General features: G+C 43.4%; 1 protein-coding gene across 4 annotated transcripts in view; it reads right to left on the bottom strand.

Moving 5' to 3' along the window:
- The window catches only part of KLHL7 (kelch like family member 7), a 55744-nt gene extending 53039 nt beyond the window's left edge, over window positions 1-2705 (bottom strand). The window contains exon 1 of one of the 4 annotated variants that reach the window (XM_061413697.1): window positions 2322-2705. In XM_061413697.1, coding sequence (XP_061269681.1) covers window positions 2322-2441 — 120 coding nt within the window. In that variant the 5' untranslated portion in view covers window positions 2442-2705. The other 3 variants (XM_061413698.1, XM_061413700.1, XM_061413699.1) reach the window with 3 other exon arrangements.
- Window positions 2706-25343: the final 22638 nt, after the last annotated feature.

Raw genomic sequence — 25343 nt, 5'->3', positions numbered from 1 at the left:
AGAACTGTTAGCAAAGCCATCGACAAAAAGCAGAAACTGGCAGATTAAGGCCATTGTGGAAGAAATTCCTGATGGCTCATCCAGCATCCATTTTCCCCTTCCCACTCAGTAACAGAATCCTGGTACTTTAGTAACTGTATTTCTATTGTAACAATAAATAAACAGATACTAATATTGCTTAAGGCTAAGTCTAAGAAATGGTTATGAATCAATTTTAAACCCCCAAAGCTAAACATAGTCTCAGACAATCCCCTCCCTCTCAAGCAGACATTTGATGCTGCACCCCAGTTGCACCATATCTATGGAATGAGGCAATGCTTCACAATGCTATAGTCTGCATATGAAAACACGCACTTGGGGGAATGGGAGGATTGTGGGAAACAAATCTGGGAGCTAGTCAACTAGGGCTCATTTACCTTTTAGAGGCAGACACTAGTTAAATGCACCAGTAATGTGAAGTCAGTGGTGTCGTAAATATAAAAAAGGTTCACATGAAAGGAACATGAATGTATACATGTAAATTTATGCATGAAAGTTACATAAAATATTGAATTCAGGCATTCACAGCTACTTCAGCCCAAAGACCAGGCAAGATTTACATGCACTCCCACTACCATCTATTGCACTCGTGCACAATGTCAGGAGCTAATGAACAAAAACAAGATGCCAGCAGAGTCTGCTCAAAGACACCAGCAATTATTATCTTAAAAAAAGAATCTTCAAATTCCTCTATTATTGTCCATATTCCCATCAGAACAGAAACGGTAGGAAAGGAGGCAGAGCACAACCTTTAAAAGGGTGGTGCAGCCACACGACATGACAAAAACTGGTTAAAACCAACTTGGTCCAAGATGGTGGAAGATTCGACTTCCAGTGGACCTTGAGCCTCATTACACACTTACGGTAATGCATTAGCACAAACTAAATGGCACACCCACCAGTGCCCTGACTCTTCTGAGGTTAACCATAAAAGGCTAAAAAGTGGGTGATGGCCCAGTTCCCAGAAATCTCTGCCCCTTCCCCTGAAACCGTTGGGATAATCTTCCCACTCATTAGCCTATGAAATTATCCAGCCCAGGAAAACTAACCATATTCAAGGTGCATTCTCAGGTACTGAGACAGACTGCATTCTGTCTATGGGTTGTGCATCTCTAAATAAATCCACTTCTTACCTATCACTTCACTGAATTCCTTCCACCGTAAGACAAAGATACTGAGCTCTGGGAATTCCCTGGAAGCCCAGAGGTTGGGACTCTTGGCTTTCACTGCTGGGGGCGCTGGTTCAATTCCTACCTGAGGAACTAAGGTCCTACAAAGCCGCAGGAAAAAAGAAACCGACCTTCAATAAAGTCCGGAGACCAGCTGTATGCTCTCAATTAAGTTCAAGTCCCAATCTGGTTTGTGCAGTTTCAGCACCACCAAATGAGCAAGCTAGGTTTTGCAGTTACACTCACATCCTGCTTTTGTCATGAAAAAAAACAGGACCACAGACACAAAACTGAAACATTCCCACAGATCTCCCTGGACGCACATTTCTACAAACAAAGCTTCCAGGATGAGAAAATGACCAAGCGACTTTTCTGGTCTAAAAGGCATTTATAAACAAACAGATTCTCTGGTCTACATTCTTTGGCATTAAAACCCGTTCTTTTCACAACCCACCTTTCGCCGACGTGCTGACGACTGTCACTAAAACGCCACACATCAAAGACAGAACAAAGACTCCTCTTAAATAACAGAGGCGCAAGGGACCCTTAATGGATGGCACGGAATTTATCCACGACTGTTTCTGCTCTAAATTAACACGTACAGGAGACTCTGTCTTCTCCTAGCTCCACCCCGGTAACACAGAAGGGAGGCGGGGATCCTTATTTAAGAGGAGCTGATGTCAGGGCCAGCAATGCTTCTCCCTTCCTCGAGGGCTTCGGTTTGGGCTGTGCCAATGGGATTCTTCGCACGAGATCTCACGGCATCTAAAAACGGCTGGCCAATGGAGGGATGCTCGGCTCACAAAGAGATAACTAGGGCACAGCTGTTATACAACCGATACCCGACGCCGGACGCCAGCCCGAGAGGTCCCCTAGGAGTCTGACCTGGGAGCCACAGAATCGGCGGACAACGAGGCACTTCTGCTGGAGAGCTGTTTAACGCGACCCTCCACCAGCAGCTGCTTCGCGGGCGTGCGAAAATGCAAGGAAGGGCGAGGACAGAGGAAGAAGAGGGTCGCGATCCACGGGGCGCGGGTTTCAGCCGGGTCCGTCAGGGGCCCAAGCCCCGGACCACCTCCCCCACGCCGACGGTCACTCCCACAGAGGCGGTACCTGTTTCCGCATGTTATTCATGACGCCCATGAAACCTGCCAACAATTTGGCTTCCTCTCGAGCAGCAAGTTTCTTCTCGGTCTTCTTCTTGCTGCTCTTCTCTACCCCAGAGGCTGCCATCCTCCTTCGGTCAGCGCGGCTCACGCCCGGGACTCGCCGGGCCGGGAGAGGGGTTGCACTCTCCAGGCACGCTGGGGCTTGTGTTCACCAAACCACCGAGGCTGGGAGAGTGGCTGGCTGTTCCACCTTGCCTGCGAACGCGCGGGGACACCGCAGCCCTTGCAGTAGGGCAAGGCCAGACGACCCGCTCAGAAGATCTCTGTAAGACGCTGGGCTGCGTCTCCAGCAGAACCGGAGCCCGGAGGAGGAGCCTGCGCACTTAGCTCGAGGGGGCGGGGCCGCTATGAAGGAGTTGGGGGCGGGGTCTATGCGTCAGAGCCGCGCGCCTCTCCGAGCCGCTGGAGGCCGGTACCGAACGTCCTTTCCGTGCGCCGGCTGTTCGGTTTCTAGCTGGTCCGCAGTTGCGCGTTCCTTTCCCTTTGCCCAAGACAGGTTTTACAAATTTGGCTGACGTGGCGAGATTATCTTTTGGGGATAACTGGGTGATTAGATCAGATTAGTCGCTCAGTCGCGTCCGACTCTTTGCGACCCCATGAATCGCAGCACGCCAGGCCTCCCTGTCCATGACCAACTCACGGAGTTCACTCAGACTCACGTCCATCTAGTCAGTGATGCCATCCAGCCATCTCATCCTCTGTCGTCCCCTTCTCCTCTTGCCCCCAATCCCTCCCAGCATCAGAGTCTTTTCCAATGAGTCAACTCTTCGCATGAGGTGGCAAAAGTACTGGAGTTTCAGCTTTAGCATCATTCCTTCCAAAGAACACCCAGGGCTGATCTCCTTCAGAATGGACTGGTTGGATCTCCTTGCAGTCCAGGGGACTCTCAAGAGTCTTCTCCAACACCACAGTTCAAAAGCATCAATTCTTTGGCGCTCAGCCTTCTTCATAGTCCAACTCTCAATACATGACCACAGGAAAAACCATAGCCTTGACCAGACGAACCTTCGTTGGCAAAGTAATGTCTCTGCTTTTCAATATGCTATCTAGGTTGGTCATAACTTTCCTTCCAAGGAGTAAGCGTCTTTTAATTTCATGGCTGCAGTCACCATCTGTAGTGATTTTGGAGCCCAGAAAAATAAAGTCTGACACTGTTTCCACTGTTTCCTCATCTATTTCCCATGAAGTGATGGGACTGGATGCCATGATCTTAGTTTTCTGAATGTTGAGCTTTAAGCCAACTTTTTCACTCTCCACTTTCACTTTCATCAAGAGGCTTTTGAGTTCCTCTTCACTTTCTGCCATAAGGGTGGTGTCATCTGCATATCTGAGGTTATTGATATTTCTCCCGGCAATCTTGATTCCAGCTTGTGTTTCTTCCAGTCCAGCGTTTCTCATAATGTACTCTGCATATAAGTTAAATAAGCAGGGTGACAATATACAGCGTTGATGTACTCCTTTTCCTATTTGGAACCAGTCTGTTGTTCCATGTCCAGTTCTAACTGTTGCTTCCTGACCTGCATACAGATTTCTCAAGAGGCAGATCAGGTGGTCTGGTATTCCCATCTCTTTCAGAATTTTCCACAGTTTATTGTGATCCACACAAAGGCTTTGGCATAGTCAATAAAGCAGAAAGAGATGTTTTTCTGGAACTCTCTTGCTTTTTCCATGATCCAGCGGATGTTGGCAATTTGATCTCTGGTTCCTCTGCCTTTTCTAAAACCAGCTTGAACATCAGGAAGTTCACGGTTCACATATATGCTGAAGCCTGGCTTGGAGAATTTTGAGCATTACTTTACTAGTGTGTGAAGGCATTAAACAGCGTCCCGTTAGCGTAAACTCCGTAAGGACCAGCATTGGTGTCTCTTCACTGCTGTATCAGAAGATGACATGCTGTATGCGCTCAATATTAAATGGGAGGAGACTACCACGTACTGCAAGTTAAAGGTTTATTGCATGGAGAATAAAGTTTATTTGCTTGGGAGTCATAAAGCAAGGATACAGAGTCCCCATCGGTGTTTCCTTGATGTGGAATGCCTGCCTGCTTAGGCTGGTTTACTTCTCAGTGTTTGAAACTAAGATCAGGTGTCAGCTCCAGAAATCTCCAATTAGGCTTCCCCAAGTAATCATAAGGGAATTCCCTGGTGGCTCAGAGGATAAAGCATCTGCCTGCCATGCGGGAGACCAGGGTTCGATCCCTGGGTTGGGAAGATACCCTGGAGAAGGAAATGGCAACCCACTCCCGAATTCTTGCCTGGAGAATCCCATGGACAGAAGAGCCTGGCCGGCTACAGTCCACGGGGTCGCAAAGAGTCGGACACGACTGAGCGAGTTCACTTCACTTCACTTCAAGAAATCATAAAACTCATGAGATGCTTTTTGTAGCAATAAATCATATTATTTCTAGCATATAATATCTATAATATAAGATTTGAAATTTACATTTTGAAAACTTATACATATCCCTTTAATTTTCTACTTAGGTCAATATAGGAATATGGAAGAAGGAAATGGCAACCCACTCCAGTATTCTTCCCTGAAAAATCCCGTGGACGGAGGAGCCTGATGGGCTGCTGTCCATAAGGTCGCACAGAGTCAGACACTACTGAAGCGACTTAGCATGCATGCATGCATGCATATAGGAATACATAGAAACATGCTTTAAGTAAAATAATTGACTCTATCAAAGCATTATACTTTCTCTTGATTAGGAGAAAGCAATATAGTATAACTCAAATGAAAGAGCAAGTGGCTTATAAGGCCCTCCAAAAACAAACAAAAATCTAAGCAAAAAAATGCTTTAGAAAGGGACTTTCCCAGTGGTCCATGGTTATAACTGTGCTTCCACTGCTTCCACCTGGGGTGCTGGTTGGATCCCTGGTGGATGAAGGTGCAGCCAAAAAAAAAAAAATTCTAAGCATTCTTAGAAAAGAATAAGACATTTATACCTCTGTGTACCTTGTAATTTTTTTTAAATCTAAATGTTCTCAGATCTTCTGTTTTAACTAGTCAAGACAGTCATCCTTGAGTATTTTCAGGGGGTTGGTTCCAGAAGCTGTTGGGATACCAAAATCCACAAATGCTCAGAATCCCATAGTGAACCCTCCATATCCATGGTTCTGCAACAGGTGATTCAACCAATTGTGGATCACGTAGTACTGCATATACTTATTAAAATAAAAATTGTTGTGTAAGTACTCAGTTCAGACCCCTGTTGTTAAAGAATCAACTGTAATTTGAGGCTTTAGAGTGGACCCTGAAAATAGAAACCATTTATCCCCTAATGGAATTAGAGGAAAATTTTGTTTACTTTATTAAATGACCTAGAATAGTGAAGAATGAGTATATTTAAACATTTTTTGTAATTGAAAGTAAGTGGAAACCTGTCTTCTTACTCTAAGGCCTTGGAAGACACCAAGGATTCTGGATTCAAAGGCAGAAATGTAGGCGATGAAGTAGAATGCTGTTCTGTAATAAGGCAGAGGAAACAAGGAATAGCATCCTCTCTACTTGATGTTGGAAAAAGTCCTTTCATATTCTGCAGAATACGTAACACTAAAGGTCATGGAAGAGCCTTAGGATTGAGAGCTTAAAGAGACCATGAAAGTTACATAGCACAGAGGTTAGGCAGAAGGCTTGCCTGGATGCAAAGTCAAGTATGCCACTCTCTAGACTACCAACTTTGAACAAGTTGCTTAACCTCTCTTGTGTTTAAGTCTCCTTATCTGTAAAAATAAAACTTACCATGGAACTGTTATAAGGTTTGCAAAGATACTTACTTTGTGAGAAGGGGAACCCCTTCCTGGGCCCGAAAGGGGGCGCTTGTCTAACACTTGGAAATGAATTGTCTGAGGGGACACATGTGCCGACAAAGCAAGAGATTTTATTGGGGTACCCGGGGGGAGAGCAGTAGGGTAAGGGAAGCCAGGAGAACTGCTGTGCCACGTGGCTCGCAGTCTCAGGTTTTATGGTGATGGGGTTAGTTTCCGGGTTGTCTTTGGCCAATCATTCTGACTCAGAATCCTTCCTGATGGTGTGTGCATTGCTCAGCCGAGATGGATGTCAGTGAGAAGTATTCTGGGAGGTCATAGTGGCGTATCCTTTTGACCTTTCCCGAACTTTTCCAGTTGATGGGGCTTCCCTGGTGTCTCATATGGCTTCCCTGGTGGCTCAGATGATAAAGAATCTGCCTGCAATGCAAGAGACCCAGGTTTGACCCCTGGGTCAGGAAGATCCCCTGGAGAAGGGAATGGAGACCCACTTCAGTATTCTTGCCTGGAGAATTCTATGGACAGAGAAGCCTGGCGGGCTACAGTCCATGGGGTTACAAAGAGTTAGACATGACTGAGTGGCTTTCACTTCATTTTCCTGGTTGGTGGTGGCTTATTACTTCCATGTTCCTTACCAGGACCTCCTGTTGTAAAATAACTCATGCAAATAGTTACTATGGTGCCTGGCCAGGGTGGGTGGTTTTAGTCAATGTGCTTCTTGTAACACTTAGCTTGGTGCCAGAGCAAGGCAAAGAGTATTACTTACTGAGTTGACAATATTAACTATTGTTATTTAATCCAGAATTTCCCAAAATGTGTTCCTCAGAAACCAGTTCTATAAACCATCCCCCTGCTCTCTCCTGAAATAGGATCCCTGGCAATACTACTTTGGGAAATAAGTAATGTGTCCTTCTCAGAGAAAAATCTCAAGTATACTTATATGTTAAGTGTTTGGAGAAGACTTATCCCTATTGCTTGAAACTTGATTAGGTATAATTTGCTATTGTAGATGTCATTTTGAAGTTTCTTAGCTTTTCTAAATGTCTGAAAACCTCCTTAGTTTCTTTTGTAAAGAATGGAAGGATCATTCACCTGGAGGGAAGAATCCCAGGCAAACCAGAAAACTGACTTCAGGCTTGGAGACGTTGGAATCAAAAAAGAGCTTTAAATCTGGATCATTGTTGCCAGCCAAAATCTTTGCCTTCTCTGCCCACTGAGGCCAAATGAAAAATGCGGAGACAAGAGTTTGAATAAATAGAAAGATGGCTATTATTCTCAGCCTGCAGAGAAGGGAACACAGTAGACTCATGCCTCAAGAACTGTGCTTCCCCCTCCACGAGGAGTCTAGGGGCTTATACAAGGCAAGGGCTCGCATTCAGGATCAGTGATGAGGAACAAAGGTGCCAGGATCTTGATTTCTTCCTCTTGCAGTGTTTCAGAGATAGTCATAAACTGGTGTCAGTAACTGGGTATCTGAGTCTGGCAGTTCAGTGGCTCTGTGGTAACTACAAGCGGAAGGGTTGTAAGGGTAAACACCGGATAGGGGGTGTATTTAGCATAGAATCAAAGAAGAAAATATGAGTTGTAACTCCTGCAAACTTAGGGGGCAGAAAAGCAAACTTAAAGACATGCAGAAGTTAAAAAACTAGGGATGTTCAGGCCTGCTCACTGTTTTATCTTCTTTGTTCTCAGGAAAGGGAAAAAAAAAAAAACCTCATTCCTCTTTTCCTTTTCTCTGCAACATTATGACAGTGGAACTCTAGGTTTTAGAAACCTTTATCAGTATGACAGGCAAAAAAGTGATTTTTGTGTGTGTGTTGTTTTAGAAATTCCTAATGAGATTGAACATTTTTTCATGTTTATTGGTCATTTATATTTATTCTTTCATGCATTTTCTATATTGTCTATGTCCTCTGTTCATTTTTCTTTTGGATATTTTTTTTCTTATTGATTTGTAAGCATGAAACCAAGCAGGACCCTGTGGGTCTTCAGGGCACAAAAGTCTTTCTGTGCATTTCTTGTTTGTAGGAAATAGTTTTCATACAGCTTCCATCACCTTCCCTGAGTTCCCAAGGGAAGGTTCAGTTCAGTTCAGTTCAGTTCAGTTGCTCAGTCATGTCCGACTCTTTGCGACCCCATGAATCGCAGCACACCAGGCCTCCCTGTCCATCACCAACTCCCGGAATTCACTCAAACTCATGTCTATTGAGTCAGTGATGCCATCCAGTCATCTCATCCTCTGTCATCCCCTTTTCCTCCTGCCCCCAATCCCTCCCAGCATCAGAGTCTTTTCCAATGAGTCAACTCTTTGCATGAGGTGGCCAAAGTATTGGAGTTTCAGCTTCAGCATCATTCCTTCCAAAGAACACCCAGGGCTGATCTCCTTCAGAATGGACTGGTTGGATCTCCTTGCAGTCCAAGGGACTCTCAAGAGTCTTTTCCAACACCACAGTTCAAAAGCTTCAATTCTTCAGTGCTCAGCTTTCTTCACAGTCCAACTCTCGCATCCATACATGACCACTGGAAAAACCATAGCCTTGATTAGACGGACCTTTGTTGGCAAAGTAATGTCTCTGCTTTTCAATATGCTATCTAGGTTGGTCATAACTTTCCTTCCAAGGAGTAAGCGTCTTTTAATTTCATGGCTGCAGTCACCATCTGCAGTGATTTTGGAGCCCAAAAAATAAAGTCTGACACTGTTTCCACTGTTTTCCCATCTATTTCCCATGAAGTGATGGGACTGGATGCCATGATCTTAGTTTTCTGAATGTTGAGCTTTAAGCCAACTTTTTCACTCTCCTCTTTCACTTTCATCAAGAGGCTTTTGAGTTCCTCTTCACTTTCTGCCATAAGGGTGGTGTCATCTGCATATCTGAGGTTATTGATATTTCTTCCAGCAATCTTGATTCCAGCTTGTGCTTCTTCCAGCCCAGCGTTTCTCATAATGTACTCTGCATATAAGTTAAATAAGCAGGGTGACAATATACAGCCTTGGCGAACTCCTTTTCTTGGGACCAGTCTGTTATTCCATGTCCAGTTCTAACTGTTACTTCCTGACCTGCATACAGGTTTCTCAAGAGGCAGATCAGGTGGTCTGGTATTCCCATCTCTTTCAGAATTTTCCACAGTTTATTGTGATCCACACAGTCAAAGGCTTTGGCATAGTCAATAAAGCAGAAAGAGATGTTTTGGCATAGTCAATAAAGCAGAAAGAGATGTTTTTCTGGAACTCTCTTGCTTTTTCCATGATCCAGCAGATGTTGGCAATTTGATCTCTGGTTCCTCTGCCTTTTCTAAAACCAGCTTGAACATCAGGAAGTTCACGGTTCACATATTGCTGAAGCCTGGCTTGGAGAATTTTGAGTATTACTTTACTAGCATGTGAGATGAGTGCAAATTGTGCAGTAGTTTGAGCATTCTTTGGCATTGCCTTTCTTTGGGATCGGAATGAAAACTGACGTTTTCCAGTCCTGTGGCCGCTGCTGAGTTTTCCAAATTTGCTGGCATATTGAGTGCAGCACTTTCACAGCATCATCTAGGGGCAGGTTCAAAGAGTTGCTAATCAACGAAGGGAGGAAATGCAGAAACAGGAAAAGAACAATCAAGAAACAATAGCACAGCCTTGTGGCAGGATCCTGGTTTCCCCCCTCAATGAATATACACAGCAATATCTTTGAGCTATTTTGCAGATACTGAAATCCCTACCAGAAAAAGTTAACCGTGTGCATCCCAGAAGCATGTAGATCCCAGATTGGTTGGACCAGAAGATTGACAATGCTGACTCCCAATTACCTCACCACCAACCAGTCAGAAGAATGGCTATGAGCTGATCACACCCACCTCTTTGAACAGTTACTATAAAACTCATTACCTCCTCTGGAGCCACCACATAGTTCTGAGGGCATTAGTCTGCTCTGCTTTCCCTTGCCTTGCAAAGCAATAAAGCTATTCTTTTCTATTTCACCCAAAGCTCTGTCTCTGAGATTCAGTTTGGTACTAGGTTACAGAAGCTGAATTTCAGCTACCAGCATGGTTTGTTAAGGTGAGTTTTAGGCAAATTAAGTGTGAGATAATATATGCATAAAATATCCAGTAAATCATTGAAGACACAGGACAAGGCCAACAAGAAAAGAATACTCAACTAGGGAAAATACAGATTTGACCCTGAGGAGGAAAAGAATTCAGCAGAAGCAAAAAATGAAGTATTCAGAGTGATCTGGATAAGCATGGCCTCATATGATCCTTGCCAGTCATGCTTCCCTGTATTATACAATTTAGTGTGGCATGCATGACTGCAGGAAGTCCAGTTTTTTTTGAGTTTTACTCCCCAAGAACTGTATATACAAGAAGCCCCAGGCGTTCTGATTCATGTCCAAATATTTTGTCTGTCTAGCTATTATTCTTCCTTCTTAAACCCAAAACTCAGTGTGCCCCCTTGAGGTCAGAGATTCCACAGAACGGCCCTGATACTATAACACTCCAAAATGTGCTGTTGTTGCTTTGTTTACTGAAATGCCTGGTACACAGCCTTCTGAAACCCGAGCAGACCGAAGGCATGCCCTGACCAGCCCAAGCTGTTGTTACCCAGAGACCATCAGCACTGTCACTGCTCTTGCTGACCCTGAACCTCAGGATTGCTGTCTACTGACCCAGGCCAACCGAACAGAGTGGCTGTAATTATGCCACAGACCCTAGCCCAGGTGATGGCTGTTCTCTTTGTACAAAGGAGAAATGCACAATTTGTTGTCATGTGAAATTGAAACTGTACCCTATAGGGTTAACCAAAACTGGCATCTTAAACCCCAAGTGTGTCTTACAAAACAGTAGATAAGGGAATAGCTTATTAAAACCCTCTCTGTTTGTAACCTCCCTTCACTAATTAGTAAATGAGTTGTTTTTCTTAAACAACTAATTTAGTTGTTTTTCTTTTTTATTGTTGTTGTTTTTCTTAATTGTCTACCCTCCAAGCTTCATGTAACCCAGATAATATATTATAGGGCTCCTTAACCACCCCTATAGATAATGTCTCTAATGTATGGGTCACTATGGTGACAAGTGGATTTAAGTTGTTTTCTAGAAACCTAGAGTTGATTCTTACCCAGTTCAAACTGGTCAAGAGTGGTTCGGACCACCAGCCCCCAGACTGGGCCTGCTCAGGTGTCCAGTGAATGACCTTTTGACATCAGGAGGCTAAAAACTGCACCATTTTTGAACATGTATCCCATGAAGAAGCACATAACCCAGAAACACCTCTGCAGAATGATTCCCTACCTCCAATCACCTTTCCCCACCCCTAAAACCACCCTGCTATTAAAAAAAATTATTTTATTTATTTATTTTTGGCTGTGCTGGGCCTTGCTCACTCAGCAGGCTTTTCTCTAGTTGAGGCCAGCAGGGGCTACTCCCGAGTTTCTGCCTGCAGGCTTCTCATTGTGGTGGCTTCTCTTGTTGCAGAGCATGGGCTCTGGGGTGCTCAGGCTTCAATAGCTGCAGCTCCTGGGCTCTAGAACACAGGCCAGTGGTTGTGGCTCACGGGCTTAGTTGCTCTGCAGCATGTGGGATCTTCTGGAATCAGGGCTCGAACCCATGTCTCCTGTATTGGCAGGTGGATCCTTTACCACTGAGCCACCAGGCAAGCCCCACCCTGCTTTAATATCCCATAAATACTTTGCCTTCCAGAGGGCAGATCTAAGACTTGTTCTCCCATCTCCTTGCTTGGTTGCCTCATGAATAAACTTTCTCTGCTATAAACACTAACTGGATGTGCACCCAATATAACTCGGCCTGACCACCTTCAAATGCTTATAATTCGCACAGGTACTTGCCTGAAATCCATCAAAGACCATCACTCAGGTCTTCTGAGTGAAAAATTTTCATGGCCAAGCAGAATCTTTGGAGTTGGTACTGGGATACAAGTCTGCCTTTTCCCCAGGTTGCTGGCCTCCTAAATAAAGGCAAGCTTTCCTTTTCCAATCAACGCTTTCCTCTCCAGTACTGGCTTTAGAGCAGTGAACACCCAAAGCTGAGTTTGGTAACAAGCATCTTCGTCCAGCTCACCTGGAATAGCCATCTGATACTCTTTTCTCAGTTTCTCAGCTGCACTCACTCTGATGTTTTTAAGGACAGTTGTGTTCTCCTGCACTTCTGTCTGTCCTCACCATTTGTCACCGCCCTCTCCTCTCCCTGACAAATACACAGATGGGAGCGACCCTAAAAAGTCAGTGAGAATTCTGCTCCCACACCCCCTTCTCACTGGAGACTTACAGACCAGACTTTCTAAGTAACTCTTGCCAGCTTCTCTAAGTTTCTTTTCTATCGTCTTCTCCATGTTTTCACCAGCCTTTCCCCATATTCCATAAATCTTTACAACAATAGACAAAACAGAAAAATTACAAGCAATTCTTTTCTAAATCCCCAAATAGGTTGAGCACAATTTTCAAGCACCCACTGTTGTACCAACATTCAAAGTCTTTTGCAAAAATCTTTCATCACTGTGAGGAAGTGGTTCAAAGAGACAGTCTATGATATGGAAAGATAGCAGAACATAATGAAAATACATAGAAAAACTGTCTGGAAACCAAACTATAAATCAAACTGCTAACAGTGCTTATTTATAGAGGAAGAACATAAATTAAAAAGGAAAAATTATTCTCATGATCCCTCAACATAAGCTCTTATTTGAAGTTTTAACATTTGTTTTAGGGAAACAAATAAGGATTGAACCCAGTCTGTTGTGTTGCAGGCAGATTCTTCACCATCTGAGCTACCAGGGAAGCCCTAATAGAAACAGCAAATATATGGGAGTTACAAATATTACAATGTTCTTTAAGAAATGCTTCTGGATACACGTCTCTTGGCACAGAGTTTTGGCACTTTGTTACATTCAGATACTTACACTGAAGTATCTAAAAGGTCCTGATCAGGTCCTTCATAGAGCCAGTCAACTGATGAGAGGCTGGGAAGGAGAGGCCTGAGCAGCTGCCATGAGCTAAGAATGCATCTCTCCTGGTCCCAACCACAAAGCCATCAAAACTACCAATAAAACATACTCTGGGATGAATGTTGAGATGGTTGCCTCCTTCTGTAGATGGGGTAGGAGCTAAGACGTAACATAGATGAGATATCCTTGAAATTCTCTCAGTCTTTGAAGAGCAGCTAAGTATCTCAGATTATGCGTGCGACAGAGCTTTAAAAGCCAATGGTAGTGGTTTAGTTGCTAAGTCATGTCCGACTCTTGCAACTCCATGGACGGTAGTTTGCCAGGCTCCTCTGTCCATGAGATTCTCCAGACAAGAATACTGGAGTGGGGTGCCATTTCCTTCTCCAGAGGATCTTCCCGACCCAGGGATCAAACCCAGGTCTCCTGCACTGCAGGCAGATTCTTTACCGACTTAGCTACAAGAATACAGAACTTTAAAAGCAAAATTCTTGAACAAAGTTATTTGTTAGAATGTATCTAATTTTTGGATTTCCCAGGTGGTGCTAGTGGTAAAGAACCTGCCTGCCAATGCAGGAGACATGAGGGATGCAGGTTTGATCCCTGGGTTGGGAAGATCCCCTGGAGCAGGGCATGGCAACTTGCTCTAGTATTCTTGCCTGGAGAATCCCATGGACAGAGGATCTTGGAGGGCTACAGTCCATAGGGTCGCAAAGAGTTGGACATGACTAAAACAACTTAGCATTCACGCATCTAATTTTTATTAGTGAGGGAATCAGGAATTAAGCAATTAGACAACAGAGTTGGTTTCCTTGCTTCACACACACACAAATGTGTATACAGTTAGCAAAAGGAAATGTGGCTAAGTGATATACAAGCCCAGGTAACATTCTACAGGGTAATAACACCATAGTATCTTCTGGGTTAATGTCTCTAAAGGTTATACAATCATAACACCTTATCAAATCCTTCAGGGTAACCTCCAACTTTCTAGGGCTATGGCACCATTTGCTCTTTTATCAGCTGTGGGTGTTGGTCAAATATACCTTGAAAACAAAGCTACTAGAATCAGATGAGGGTAAACCAGGACTGCACGGTTCCACTCCATCTCTATACTGAAGAATCTCCCTCCAGTATTAACTTTGAAAGTTCTCAAAATGTGTCTTTTTAAGGGAGCCAGTATTTTCACATACCACCATGGCTAGAATTGTATATAAAATAGGAGTAAAGGCTCCAGGAGGCACACCTAGGGATTCATCCTGTGACTTTCAGTACTTGGAACGTGTGAAATTGGTTTTGGCTGCTCAGAAACATCTATTATCCACCAGGTAATTCCCCATTGAGAGCTCTTTAGGCAAAATGATCATTCCCTTCTAGCTGCCTTCACAACCAAAGCTGCTGCTTTTAAATTCAAGAGTCGTATAAAATAAATAGCCAGTGGGAATTTGCTGTATGACTCCAGGAACTCAAACCCAGCTCGAGCTCTGTAACAACCTAGAGGGGTGGGATGGGGAGGGAGGTGGGAGGGGCCCAAGAGGGAGGGGACATATGTATACCTATGGCTGATCCATGTTGATGTATGGCAGAAACCAAAACAATATTGTAATTATTCTTCAATTAAAAATAAATAAATTTTTAAAAGAAATGAGTCAAAGAACTGCTTGTAAAGTCAGGACCAAGTGAAATTCTGGTGGCAGGGCTTTGTTTTTCCTTCTTACCTTTGTATCCTTAGTCCTAACATGGCAAACACTCAGTAAAATGAAGTGAGCATATACAAGCTTAACTAGACTATAAACATTAATGCTTCTTGTCTATAAACTTTACCTAGCACTAAACAGAGTGTGTGAATTGCCTGTTCAAATTTCAAGGAGATCCAACCAGTCCATCCTAAATGAGATCAGTCCTGGGTGTTCATTGGAAGGACTGATGCTGAGGCTGAAACTCCAATACTTTGGCCACCTCATGCGAAGAGTTGACTCATTGGAAAAGACTCTGATGCTTGCAGGGATTGGGGGCAGGAGGAGAAGGGGATGATAGAGGATGAGATGGCTGGATGGCATCACTGACACGCTGGACATGAGTCTGGGTGAACTCTGGGAGTTGGTGATGGACAGGGAGGCCTGGCGTGCTGCGATTCATGGGGTCGCAAAGAGTCGGACACGACTGAGTGACTGAACTGAAGGCAGTAAGGTATCCTGTAATCCTCACCTTCATGTCTTTGATTAGTGAAAATCTTCTATACATTTCCTCATCTTCCTCCATTTGTGAGGCTGAGTCCTCTAAATTTTGTCTTCCACAAATCATTCAAAGAAATAGTAATCAAATGTGTCCCCAGATTTGGTTCATTTGTGGTTCTTAAAGGACAACTTCTCTTTGGGGGTAATATTAATTTCTCAGCCATGGGAAATGAATAGAACACTTCGTACTTTCTACCTACTGGGCATTAACTGTGACTTGCTTCACAGAGAAAAGGAGAGAGGAAGTCATTTTCAAGACAGAAATATCATTATTGGTTGATAGACCCTACAGTATTCTCACAAAGTGTATAGAAGTCATTCAAGTCCATTCTTTACCTGGTAATCTGTGATACAGTTTTAGGAAGAATCTTATTATAGCACAAAAGCATTTAACTATTTGAGGTGTGTTTGTGCGTGTATTTGTGCGTGTTTGTGTCCGTGTGTATGTGTATGAAAGAGGTGGGCACTTAAATGTTGATTCAATTGTCCAAGAAATAATTTAGATTTTAAGAGAGAGATTGGTTCCAAGTCACATGAGCTCTGTGTTAAGGCACAACCAATCCATGGAAGGTGCTATGCTCCCTTCACCCTCTGGGCTGCCTCACATGGGGACTAAGAGGATGCCTCACTCTGAACTCAGATGCAGCTGTATTTAATGCTTAGATCCAAGGATCTGACATTAGTCATGGCTCCAGTTCTCTGGGTGAGGCAGGATGCAATTTGTTCTGAAAGTGCAACTAAGGGAAGGAAGCTCAGTGGGGAATGAGCTGAAAAGCGGAAAACTCTTTAGAATCAAGCGGTACTTGGTTCTCATAGCCAAAGCGAAAAACCTCCTACAGTAAAAAAGAAAACTGTGTTTCCTGCTTTAGAGAAAGCTCCAGGGGAGCCTAAGCCACAGTTACAGTGTTCTCAGAGAACACTGACTCTCTGTCACCACCAAGGGAGAGGTTAGAATGAATATTTCACTTCATCCAATGTTGGAACCCAGTTCGAACTCAGGAATGGAGATTGTTTAAGACAGAATCTTTGATTTCTTGTTCCTGATTCATATCTTGTCCTTATTCTGTCTCTGAGTGATTTTCCCAAATTTTTGTGATTTCCGACTCTCTTCCATTCTCTGGTCATATGTGAATAACTGTATGTAGAAGATTGGGACAAGGAAATAAGTTAGAATTAACATACAAATATTTGTTTTGCAGCTTCCCACCAAGCCACCTTCTGTGCATCTAGAAAGCTAAGTTTATGTGTTTTTCTAGGGTTTAGCATGTTTTCTTTAGCAGAAACATGGTAGAGAGTCTTAGGGGTCAGTAAAACCCCAGCCTATAAGAAAAGTCTGACATAGCAACTTAATACATGGGGAAATGAGTATGAACTCAAGACTTCAAAAACGTGTTTTCTGACACTGACTTCTCCAGTGCCCCAGCAGCAGTAGCACTCACTCACCACTAACTCTCGTGTGTACTTACAGTGCCAGTATTTGGGTCTTTGATATTTTCTCCACCAAAAAGGAGACTGGACTCCTTGGACTGCAGCAGTTTCCAAGATAAGAAACAGGAAAAAAAATCGAAATGGGTCAGAAAATATCCTTCTATTGTCAGAAAACAAGAATTCTTTAAAAATACATTTGAGTTAGTGCTAAAAGGGCATAGGCACCATATTAAAGGTGTTCTTGTGTTCTTCTGGATCAGATCCCTGGTTCGGGAAGATCCCCTGGAGAAGAGCATGGCAACCCACTTCAGTATTCTTGCCTAGAGAATTCCATGGACAGTGGAGACTGGTGGGCTACAGTCCAGGGGGGGTCACAAAAAATCAAACATGATTGAGCAACTAGAACTTGTCAAAATTTTGAAAAATTCACAATCAAATTATTATTTTTTAAGTTTCTAATGATAAAAGAAAAAGATTAAAATAAAATGTAAGAAAAAAGATGGATACAAGACAAAAGAATGATGAAGATGAATAGATCTGTTCAATTTTTACTTATTAATGATATTAAATAGTAAATAAAACAGGTAGTTTTTCCTTTCCAATTTCTATGTCTTGCTAAAGGATAATTTTTAAAAGCAGCCATTATTTCTATATGACATTCTTATGTAGATATAAAATCTATGTGACTCAGTAATTAATGAAGGAACCAGCCCTGTGTTACCACTTGATATATGACTACTGGAAAAACCATAGCCTTGACTAGACGGACCTTTGTTGGCAAAGTAATGTCTCTGCTTTTCAATATGCTATCTAGGTTCGTCATAACTTTTCTTCCAAGGAGTAAGCAGTTAATTAAAAGTAAAAGTGAGTTTTGACTATAATAGAGGTTTAATTTAGTAACCTGTGGTTTGGGGTAGGATCACTGGTTTGCAGTAGAACTGTATAATTGAATTCCATATCCAATTGAGAAGCAACAATTTGCCTATCCAAATCCTTCAGTGCTAATAATCAGCATATATGTGTATGTTTTGTCCTCATTATAGGTTTTTAAAGCATTTATAAGAATCTGATATGTTAATTTATGATTTTAAATCATTTATTTACTTTTATTTTTTGACCATGTGGCCTGTGGGAGCTTAGTTCCCTGACCAGGAGTCAAACTCAGGTCCCCTGCATTGGAAACGTGGTTTCTTAACCATTGGACCTCCAGTGAAGTCCCTAAGCCATTATTTAGACACTATAATTTTAAATAAATTTGTAATCAGTGCTTGAGTATCTGAGAAATTTTGACTTGTTAAATCTGTGATTTATTGGGAATTTGAATGTATGAATATTTTGGATAATGTTTATTGTTTAGTAATTAAAGAAATGCTGATTGCTTAATGCATTAGTCAGGTTCCTGGTATAATAATACTGATGTATAAAATACAACTCCCAGATCTCTTATTTCATGTTCACAGCCTGTAGGTGGGGACTGGTGAGTCTCCTTCAAATCTGCATGAAGTATGTTCCATGTGTTTCTATTGTGGGATCAGTGAATACTCAAGGATCTTTTCAAGTCAGATGACTGAAGTACAAGGGAAGAGAGTAGAAATGGGTAATTACCTGGACTCAAAACTGACAGGCTCTCTTGTCTACCCACATTCCATTGCCAAAGCAAGTCACATGGCCAAGGCCAACATCAAAAAGGCAAGGAATGCTCTGCCTTCAGTGAACCATAGCAAAGGGGGGGAGGAAAGGAAGACTTGTGAGCAAGTAACATAGTCTACCACTCTTATTATATCCATGAGATTAAAATACTGGATATTAACCACAGTACAAATAGCAGTGGCCATTCTCCATGTACTAAGTAGTAACAGTGCGTGTGTGCTCAGTTGTGTCTGAGTTGTTGCAACCCTGTGGACTGTCGCCCCCAGGCTCCTCTGTCCATGGGATTCTCCAGGCAAGAGTAGCTGGAGTGAGTTGCCATTTCCTGCTCCAGGGGGTCATCCCAATCCAGTGATTGAACCCAAGTCTTTCGCATCTTCTCACTAGCACTTTACCACTAGTGCCACCTGGGAAGCCAATTTCATGTACTAAAATCTCTCATAAATAAAATCTTTATTAATAACAAAGTCCTGAGGAATAAAAGACTATTTTTGTGGGGTTAAATGCAGTCTGATGTGAACTTATTATTTGATCTCAGTGTTTTGTAGCAGGATTGCGAATTACTCAAAATACAGAAATTTAGAAAAAAATTAGCTTCTTTATTTTGTCTATAGCTGATCTGGTCTTGTGGCCTGGTAGGTGGTGGGAAAGAAAAAATAAAACAAGACTAACTTGGCTGATCTGGTTTCATATTTCAACCAATAATTTAACCACCTCATTAGAAAATTTTTCGGTTCTCAGATTTTTCACATTTTCACTTCTCACTGCCCTTTTACCTGAAAGTACATGGGGAAGGATACAGCTTATTGTATTCTTGTGGTGTGGGGTAGGGAGAGGGGATCTATAGCCTTGTCCTGGTTCTTGATTGTGTACTGGTCAGTTCATCCAAGTTTTGTCTACAGACTTCAGTGGCTCCTAAAGTGGTCTATTTCCCCCGATTCTGTCAGGGCTTGGTCATCCTTCCTTATTTGCTTGGCCTCCCTTCGACTCTCTCTGGCTGCAGACCTTTTGGGTGTTTCCCCATTCAGCCCCTGGCCAGGCTCTCCATCCTGAAAGCACTGTGGGATCATCGATCCCATTGCCACAACAGGTTCCATGGCTAGCTTCTGGCTCCCAACTCTGTGTCCATGTCATGGGTACCACGGGAGGGTTTGGAGTGCAAATTAAGCTTTCTCTCTTTCTTTCTCCCAGGGAGGGACCTCAGCACTGAGGCCTTCTAACCTGTTGAAGTGGAGCCACTCGGCATAACTCTCCCAGGATCCTACATGGACAAGATGACTACCTTGGAGTGTGAGTCTCTCATTGTCTCCTTCCCTTCCTCTGGTCCCTCTTTCCCTTCTCACCATCCCCCAGGCCAAGAGGACGGTTTTCTTTTACTTCTTCTCTATCACGTCCTCTTTCCACCCACCTACAGAGTAAGAAGTTTCTTGGCACAGTGTTTAAGCAAAATAGGGAAACCTCTGTGATGTGGTTTGCCAAGTCTAGCTCCTAGCATGTTAAATGGGAGTCAAAGAGAAGTAGGAAAAAAAAAAATCTTCTTCACCTTGACTGTTTCTCATTGTAAAATCCTAGCTTCCACGTCAGAAGCTGCCTGTTATTTCTTTCATTCCTACTTACCACCCTTTCCCAAAGATGGGAAGATGGGTGCTTTTAGCTCTTTAAAGGGAAGGTCATGGCTAGGCAATAGGAATCATTTTCATTTATCACCCATCCTTAATCTCTGATCAAAAGAAGTTTCATTTGCATTGTTATGTTTCCTGTGCGACCCATGGTAGTCAGGCTCTGGGATACACAACTTTAGGACAATGAGTTGCTTCACTGTGACATTTGTCATCTCAGAAGGATACTGCCTCTTCTCCTGGTTGACAGACATCTGGGAAGATTAGAAGCATTGTTCTAACAGGAGCCTTATGGTGTGTGTGTGTGTGTGTGTGTGTGTGTGTGTGTGCACGTGCGCGCGTGCTCAGTCGTGTCTAACTCTTTGAGACTCCATGGACTGTAGCCCACCAGGCTTCTCTGTCCCTGTAATTTTCCAGGCAAGAATACTGGAGTGGATTGCTATTTCCTACTCCAGGGGATCTCCCCAGCCCAGAGATGGAACCTGAGTCTCCTGCATCTCCTGCATTGGCAGCCAGATTCTTTACCACTGCTCCACCTGGGAATCCCAACAGGAGCCATAACTCACAGAATTAATACTGTTCCTCCTCTTCAGGGCTTTTAAAAAATGGAAATCACTTCATACAGGCTCCTATCCAGAGATGAGTGTTGTAGAAACTCCTAGAGGAGATTCCAAACCAATTTCTAACTCCATCAGGACTTGATAAGATCTGGGAAATGAACTGATTCCTCCATTGAGGAAATGCCATATCTACTGTGTCTGTTCCATTACTGTGCTGACACCTAGGGTTAGCAGAGATACCTTGATTTAAAAAAAAAAAAAAAAAAAAACACTTTGATAACATTGTGTCCTATGGAATGATACTCTGAGAGTTATAACCTTCTTGGTAGAATATTTTCTCCTTTATCCATATCTCTGGGCCTTTAAAATCCTTTCAAAACTCAGAATCATATTGATATAGACTTTATGGGAAAATCCAGACTCTTAGATTATCTAGTCAAGAGCAGAACTGCAAATATTTTGCAACCATTCTGGGCAAAATGAGAAACAGCATTCTAGGGAATGGTCTCTGCAAAGTGAACTCAGTTGCCATGACCATGAAACCAGTGAGGATAAAATTATGTGTTCACATCTCCAGTCATTTTTTACTCAATTTCATGGCTTTATATGAGCATTCCAACCCCAAGATGCTCCTGATCATAGCAAAAGGAAACAATGGCTGAAATGATGTCTCAAAGCTCAGATCTTACTGATCCCTTAGACAGAGTCTTTCCAGTTCTAATGACCTAGGGAACCCTGGTCATTACCAGGCTGAAGAGTCTCAGCATTTTCAGTTTTGTTGTAAACCTCATTAAATTCAGCCCACCAATTACAGCTCACCAAAGTTGGATATTCTATCTGGGCAGAGGTCTCTACTGATCCTTGATTCCAGGTACCAAATCTGAGTGGATTCAAACATGCCTGTGCCCCAAGAAGAACCTCAAGAAGATTGAGTATTTTTTATGAATAAAACAGAGCTTCCCAGGTGGCTCAGTGGTAAAGAATCCGCCTGCCAATGCAGGAGACACCGGAATCGTGGGTTCAGTCCCTGAGTTGGAAAGATCCCCCTGGAGGAGGAAACTGCAACCCACTCCAATATTCTTGCCTGGAAAATCCCATGGACAGAGGAGCCTGTCCATGGGATCACAGTCAGTGGGGTCACAAAGAGTCTGACATGACTGAACACAAACGTGAGCATGTATAAAACAGTGATCTTCCTCAACTACATAAGGGGTGGGCATTGCCCTGGAAGGGGTATTAAACAATCTCCAAGAGAAGATATTCATTTATAACATTCATTTAATATTATAATATACCTTGGGAACTGGATATTAAATGAACGTTTCCTGTTATCTCAAAGTTTTAGCAGAAGCTTTGTAAGGGAGGAAAATTTGTTCTCTATCCTCTGCGGTTCTTTCAGCTGGCCTATCAGCTAAATTAACATATAAGAGATGAATAGGAGATAACCAAATTTAATTACATATAATGGGAGTCCCACAAAGACAGTGAGACAGCTCCTGACAGTTAGACAATTGAGGTTTTGATGCCTTTCTGAGCTAGGAAGATGCGGGTAGGGTCCTGGTACTTCTAAGGGAAGGAAAACAATTCACCAGAAGATGGCAAGAGCAAATGTTAGGTAAACAAATGTTTGCCTGGCCATGCAGTTGAACAAATGGGCCCTCCTGAGTTCCTCCCAGCCCATCACACTTAGCCCAAGTTCTTTGTAGTTACCTCTGATGATGGTTTTCTTCCTGGATCAGGCCCTTTATCTAAATTATTTTAGGCAGATGAGGGGGAGAGAAAAAACTCTTCCTAAGTCTTTTGAGCCTCTGTTGTCTTCAACTCAAGATAGTCCATTGGCCACACTGGCATATTTTGGGGAGGCTTGTTCTGAATCCCTTCAGTTTCAAAGGCCAAAAATAGTACAGCAGGTATTAATAACTTTCACACCCTGAAGAAAAGGCAAGGCTACATCAGTACGGCCCCACACTGCTGCCGTTGCCCATGTCCCACTTCAGGCTATCACAGAAGATGGGGCACTCAAGTGTGAAAGAGATTTGGGAGGAGGGGGGGATTCTGTACATTTCTTCTTGCCTCTAAGAAGGAGGGATGAAGAAGGGAGAGACTGAACCTTCATCTGAAGCCAGCACAATAGTGGAGCCACTTGAAGAACTTGGCATATGTCCCTGGACTTGGGGCACAGACACAACGATTGATGCTGGGCTCATACCTGAAAATCCTGAAGTTGATGGGTTGCACCTGGATTTGACAGGGTAGACAGTGTTTTAGCAGGTCAGGAATACAAGCATATTTCCTCTAGGCTAGAATGGATGCTCGGAGAAGGCAACGGCAACCCACTCCAGAACTCTTGCCTGGAAAATCCCATGGGCGGAAGAGCCTGGTGGGCTGCAGTCCATGGGGTCGCGAAGAGTCGGACACGACTGAGCGACTTCACTTTCACTTTTCACTTTCATACACTGGAGAAGGAAATGGCAACCCACCCCAGTGTTCTTGCCTGGAGAATCCCAGGGATGGGGGAGCCTGGTGGGCTGCCGTCTATGGGGTCACACAGAGTCGGACACGACTGAAGCGACTTAGCAGCAGCAGCAGCAGAGTGGATGCTGCAGATTAAATCTGGGCATGGGTTATTATCTTGAAATTGGCCATGCCCAAGAGAACCTCCCGATAAAGGAGAGGGAACCATAGTGGGAAGAAGCTACAGATGAACTTTCAGATGCGGAAGTGAGAGGGCAACAGGCAGGAAGGTCAGGGGTCTCCAAATGGAGGAAACAGGCTGCAAGTGTCAGACATCTTTTCTCTCTCTCTTAAGCGGCAGGAGGAAACAAACATTAGATTTTTTTTCCCCCTTCTCTATACAAATTTAAAAAGAGGTTTCTCTTAAAATTCTTTGTTGCAATGAGGACACCTGGTTCCACCTGAACTTAACTTTTCTCAGACCTTGAGCTAACCAATGCATTTTTCTTATGGAAATGTTTGTCTTAAGCTATGTTAATGAACTATGTACTTAATGTAGACTCTTTAAGTCAGTTCCACCTAAGACTCAGAACCGCCTTGACAAACTAGTATGTTTTGCTCATGCAAATGTTCTCTTAAGCTATGTTAATGAGACTGTACTTGCTTGGAAACATGCCTTTCTTTAAGATTCATGTCAAACATTTTATGGCCCTGGATGACTAACCTGGTGCCAATGTTATCTAAAAATGCATGTTGTGGATGAGGGGCCTTGTGCCAGTCTCTTGAGTTTTGAGACATCTCCTTTCTATAATTAGCAGACTGTAAGTAGCTATATAAGGAGAAGGCAATGGCACCCCACTCCAGTACTCTTGCCTGGAAAATCCCATGGATGGAGGAGCCTTTCGGAAGGCTGCAGTCCATGGGGTCGCTGAGGGCCGGACACGACTGAGCGACTTCACTTTCACTTTTCACTTTCATGCATTGGAGAAGGAAATGGCAACCCACTCCGGTGTTCTTGCCTGGAGAATCCCAGGGACGGGGGAGCCTGGTGGGCTGCCGTCTATGGGGTTGCACAGGGTCGGACATGACTGAAGTGACTTAGCAGCAGCAGCAAGTAGCTATATAACATCCAGCTAAAGACTAGCAGGGGGGCACTCTTTCTGCCCCCTTCTGATATCTGTCAGAAGCTTTCTCTATCTCTTTTATACTTTAATAAAACTTTATTACACCAAAGCTCTGAGCGATCAAGCCTTGTCCCTGGCCCCAGATTGAATTCTTCTCCTCCGGAGGCCAAGAATCCCAATGTCTTCTGTGGTTCAGCAACAACTTTTCAGAAGCAAAGTCAGGGCCATCTGAGGATGCATTGCCTACATCAACAGATGTGGAGACAGCTGGTCCCAGAGGTAGGTGGGTGCAGAGGAGGTAAGGGTGGGGCTTCACCAGCGATCCCAAGATGGTGCCCCAGAGGGAAAGAGGGTGCTTTTGGAAATTAGCACAGTCAGGTTAAAACTACTGGTCAAGGACTGTTCCTGTGCCTTATGTTTCTCCTTCACCCCTGCTCCAAACCTTTAAGAGATCTTATATGGCAGCCAGCAGGTGGAGGAAATGATAATGTGAGACAGAAGAAGAGGCATTACTCCTGCAGGTCTTGATTCCATCCTAGCCGAGAGGAGGCAGGAGAGATGTTTTCAATTGGATGAGAGTTTACAGTTTTGATATTTCACTTAATTGAATTATTTTAAGACCTGAAAATAAGGAGAACATTCCTTTCTTACCAAGAATGGCAAGAAAAAGCTTTGAGATCTGCCAAAGCTTTTATCCAAGGGACAGAAAAGAACAATCAGAGAGGATCTGCAAGGGCAGTGGGGAGAAAACACTATATTGTTCTTAGCTTGCCCGCTGTGGAGTCTGGGTTCAATTGCTGTTGTTCAGTTGCTCAGTACGTTGGTTATAATTTCAAATTTTAATATATAGATTTTATATATTTTTCCTAAAACAAGCTACAGAAAGAGTTGAGATACTTACTGTGGTGACCCAAGGAAGAAAGAGCAGATAAAACCAAGGAGGGTCTTGGAATGCAGGAATGGAAAAACCAGACCCTTATCATCCTTCCCTCCCCCATGTTGTAACTATTAATGGAAGAGTATAACCTGTCTCCCCTCCTACCCCATAGGGAGAAGGTATTTGCCCTACTTTTCCCCTACCCAGTATTACATGCCTCATCCTGAAGGAGGAAACAGACAGAACAGGCTCCATCTTGAAAGCAGGACTCCATCTTGGGCTGGACTGTGGAGTTTGAGCTAAATGCCCAGTA

The sequence above is a fragment of the Bos javanicus genome, chromosome 4 (assembly GCF_032452875.1).
Source record: "Bos javanicus breed banteng chromosome 4, ARS-OSU_banteng_1.0, whole genome shotgun sequence".
Classification (NCBI taxonomy): domain Eukaryota; kingdom Metazoa; phylum Chordata; class Mammalia; order Artiodactyla; family Bovidae; genus Bos; species Bos javanicus.
Note: the sequence above shows the minus strand (reverse complement) of the source record. Positions and strands in the feature narration are given on the sequence as shown.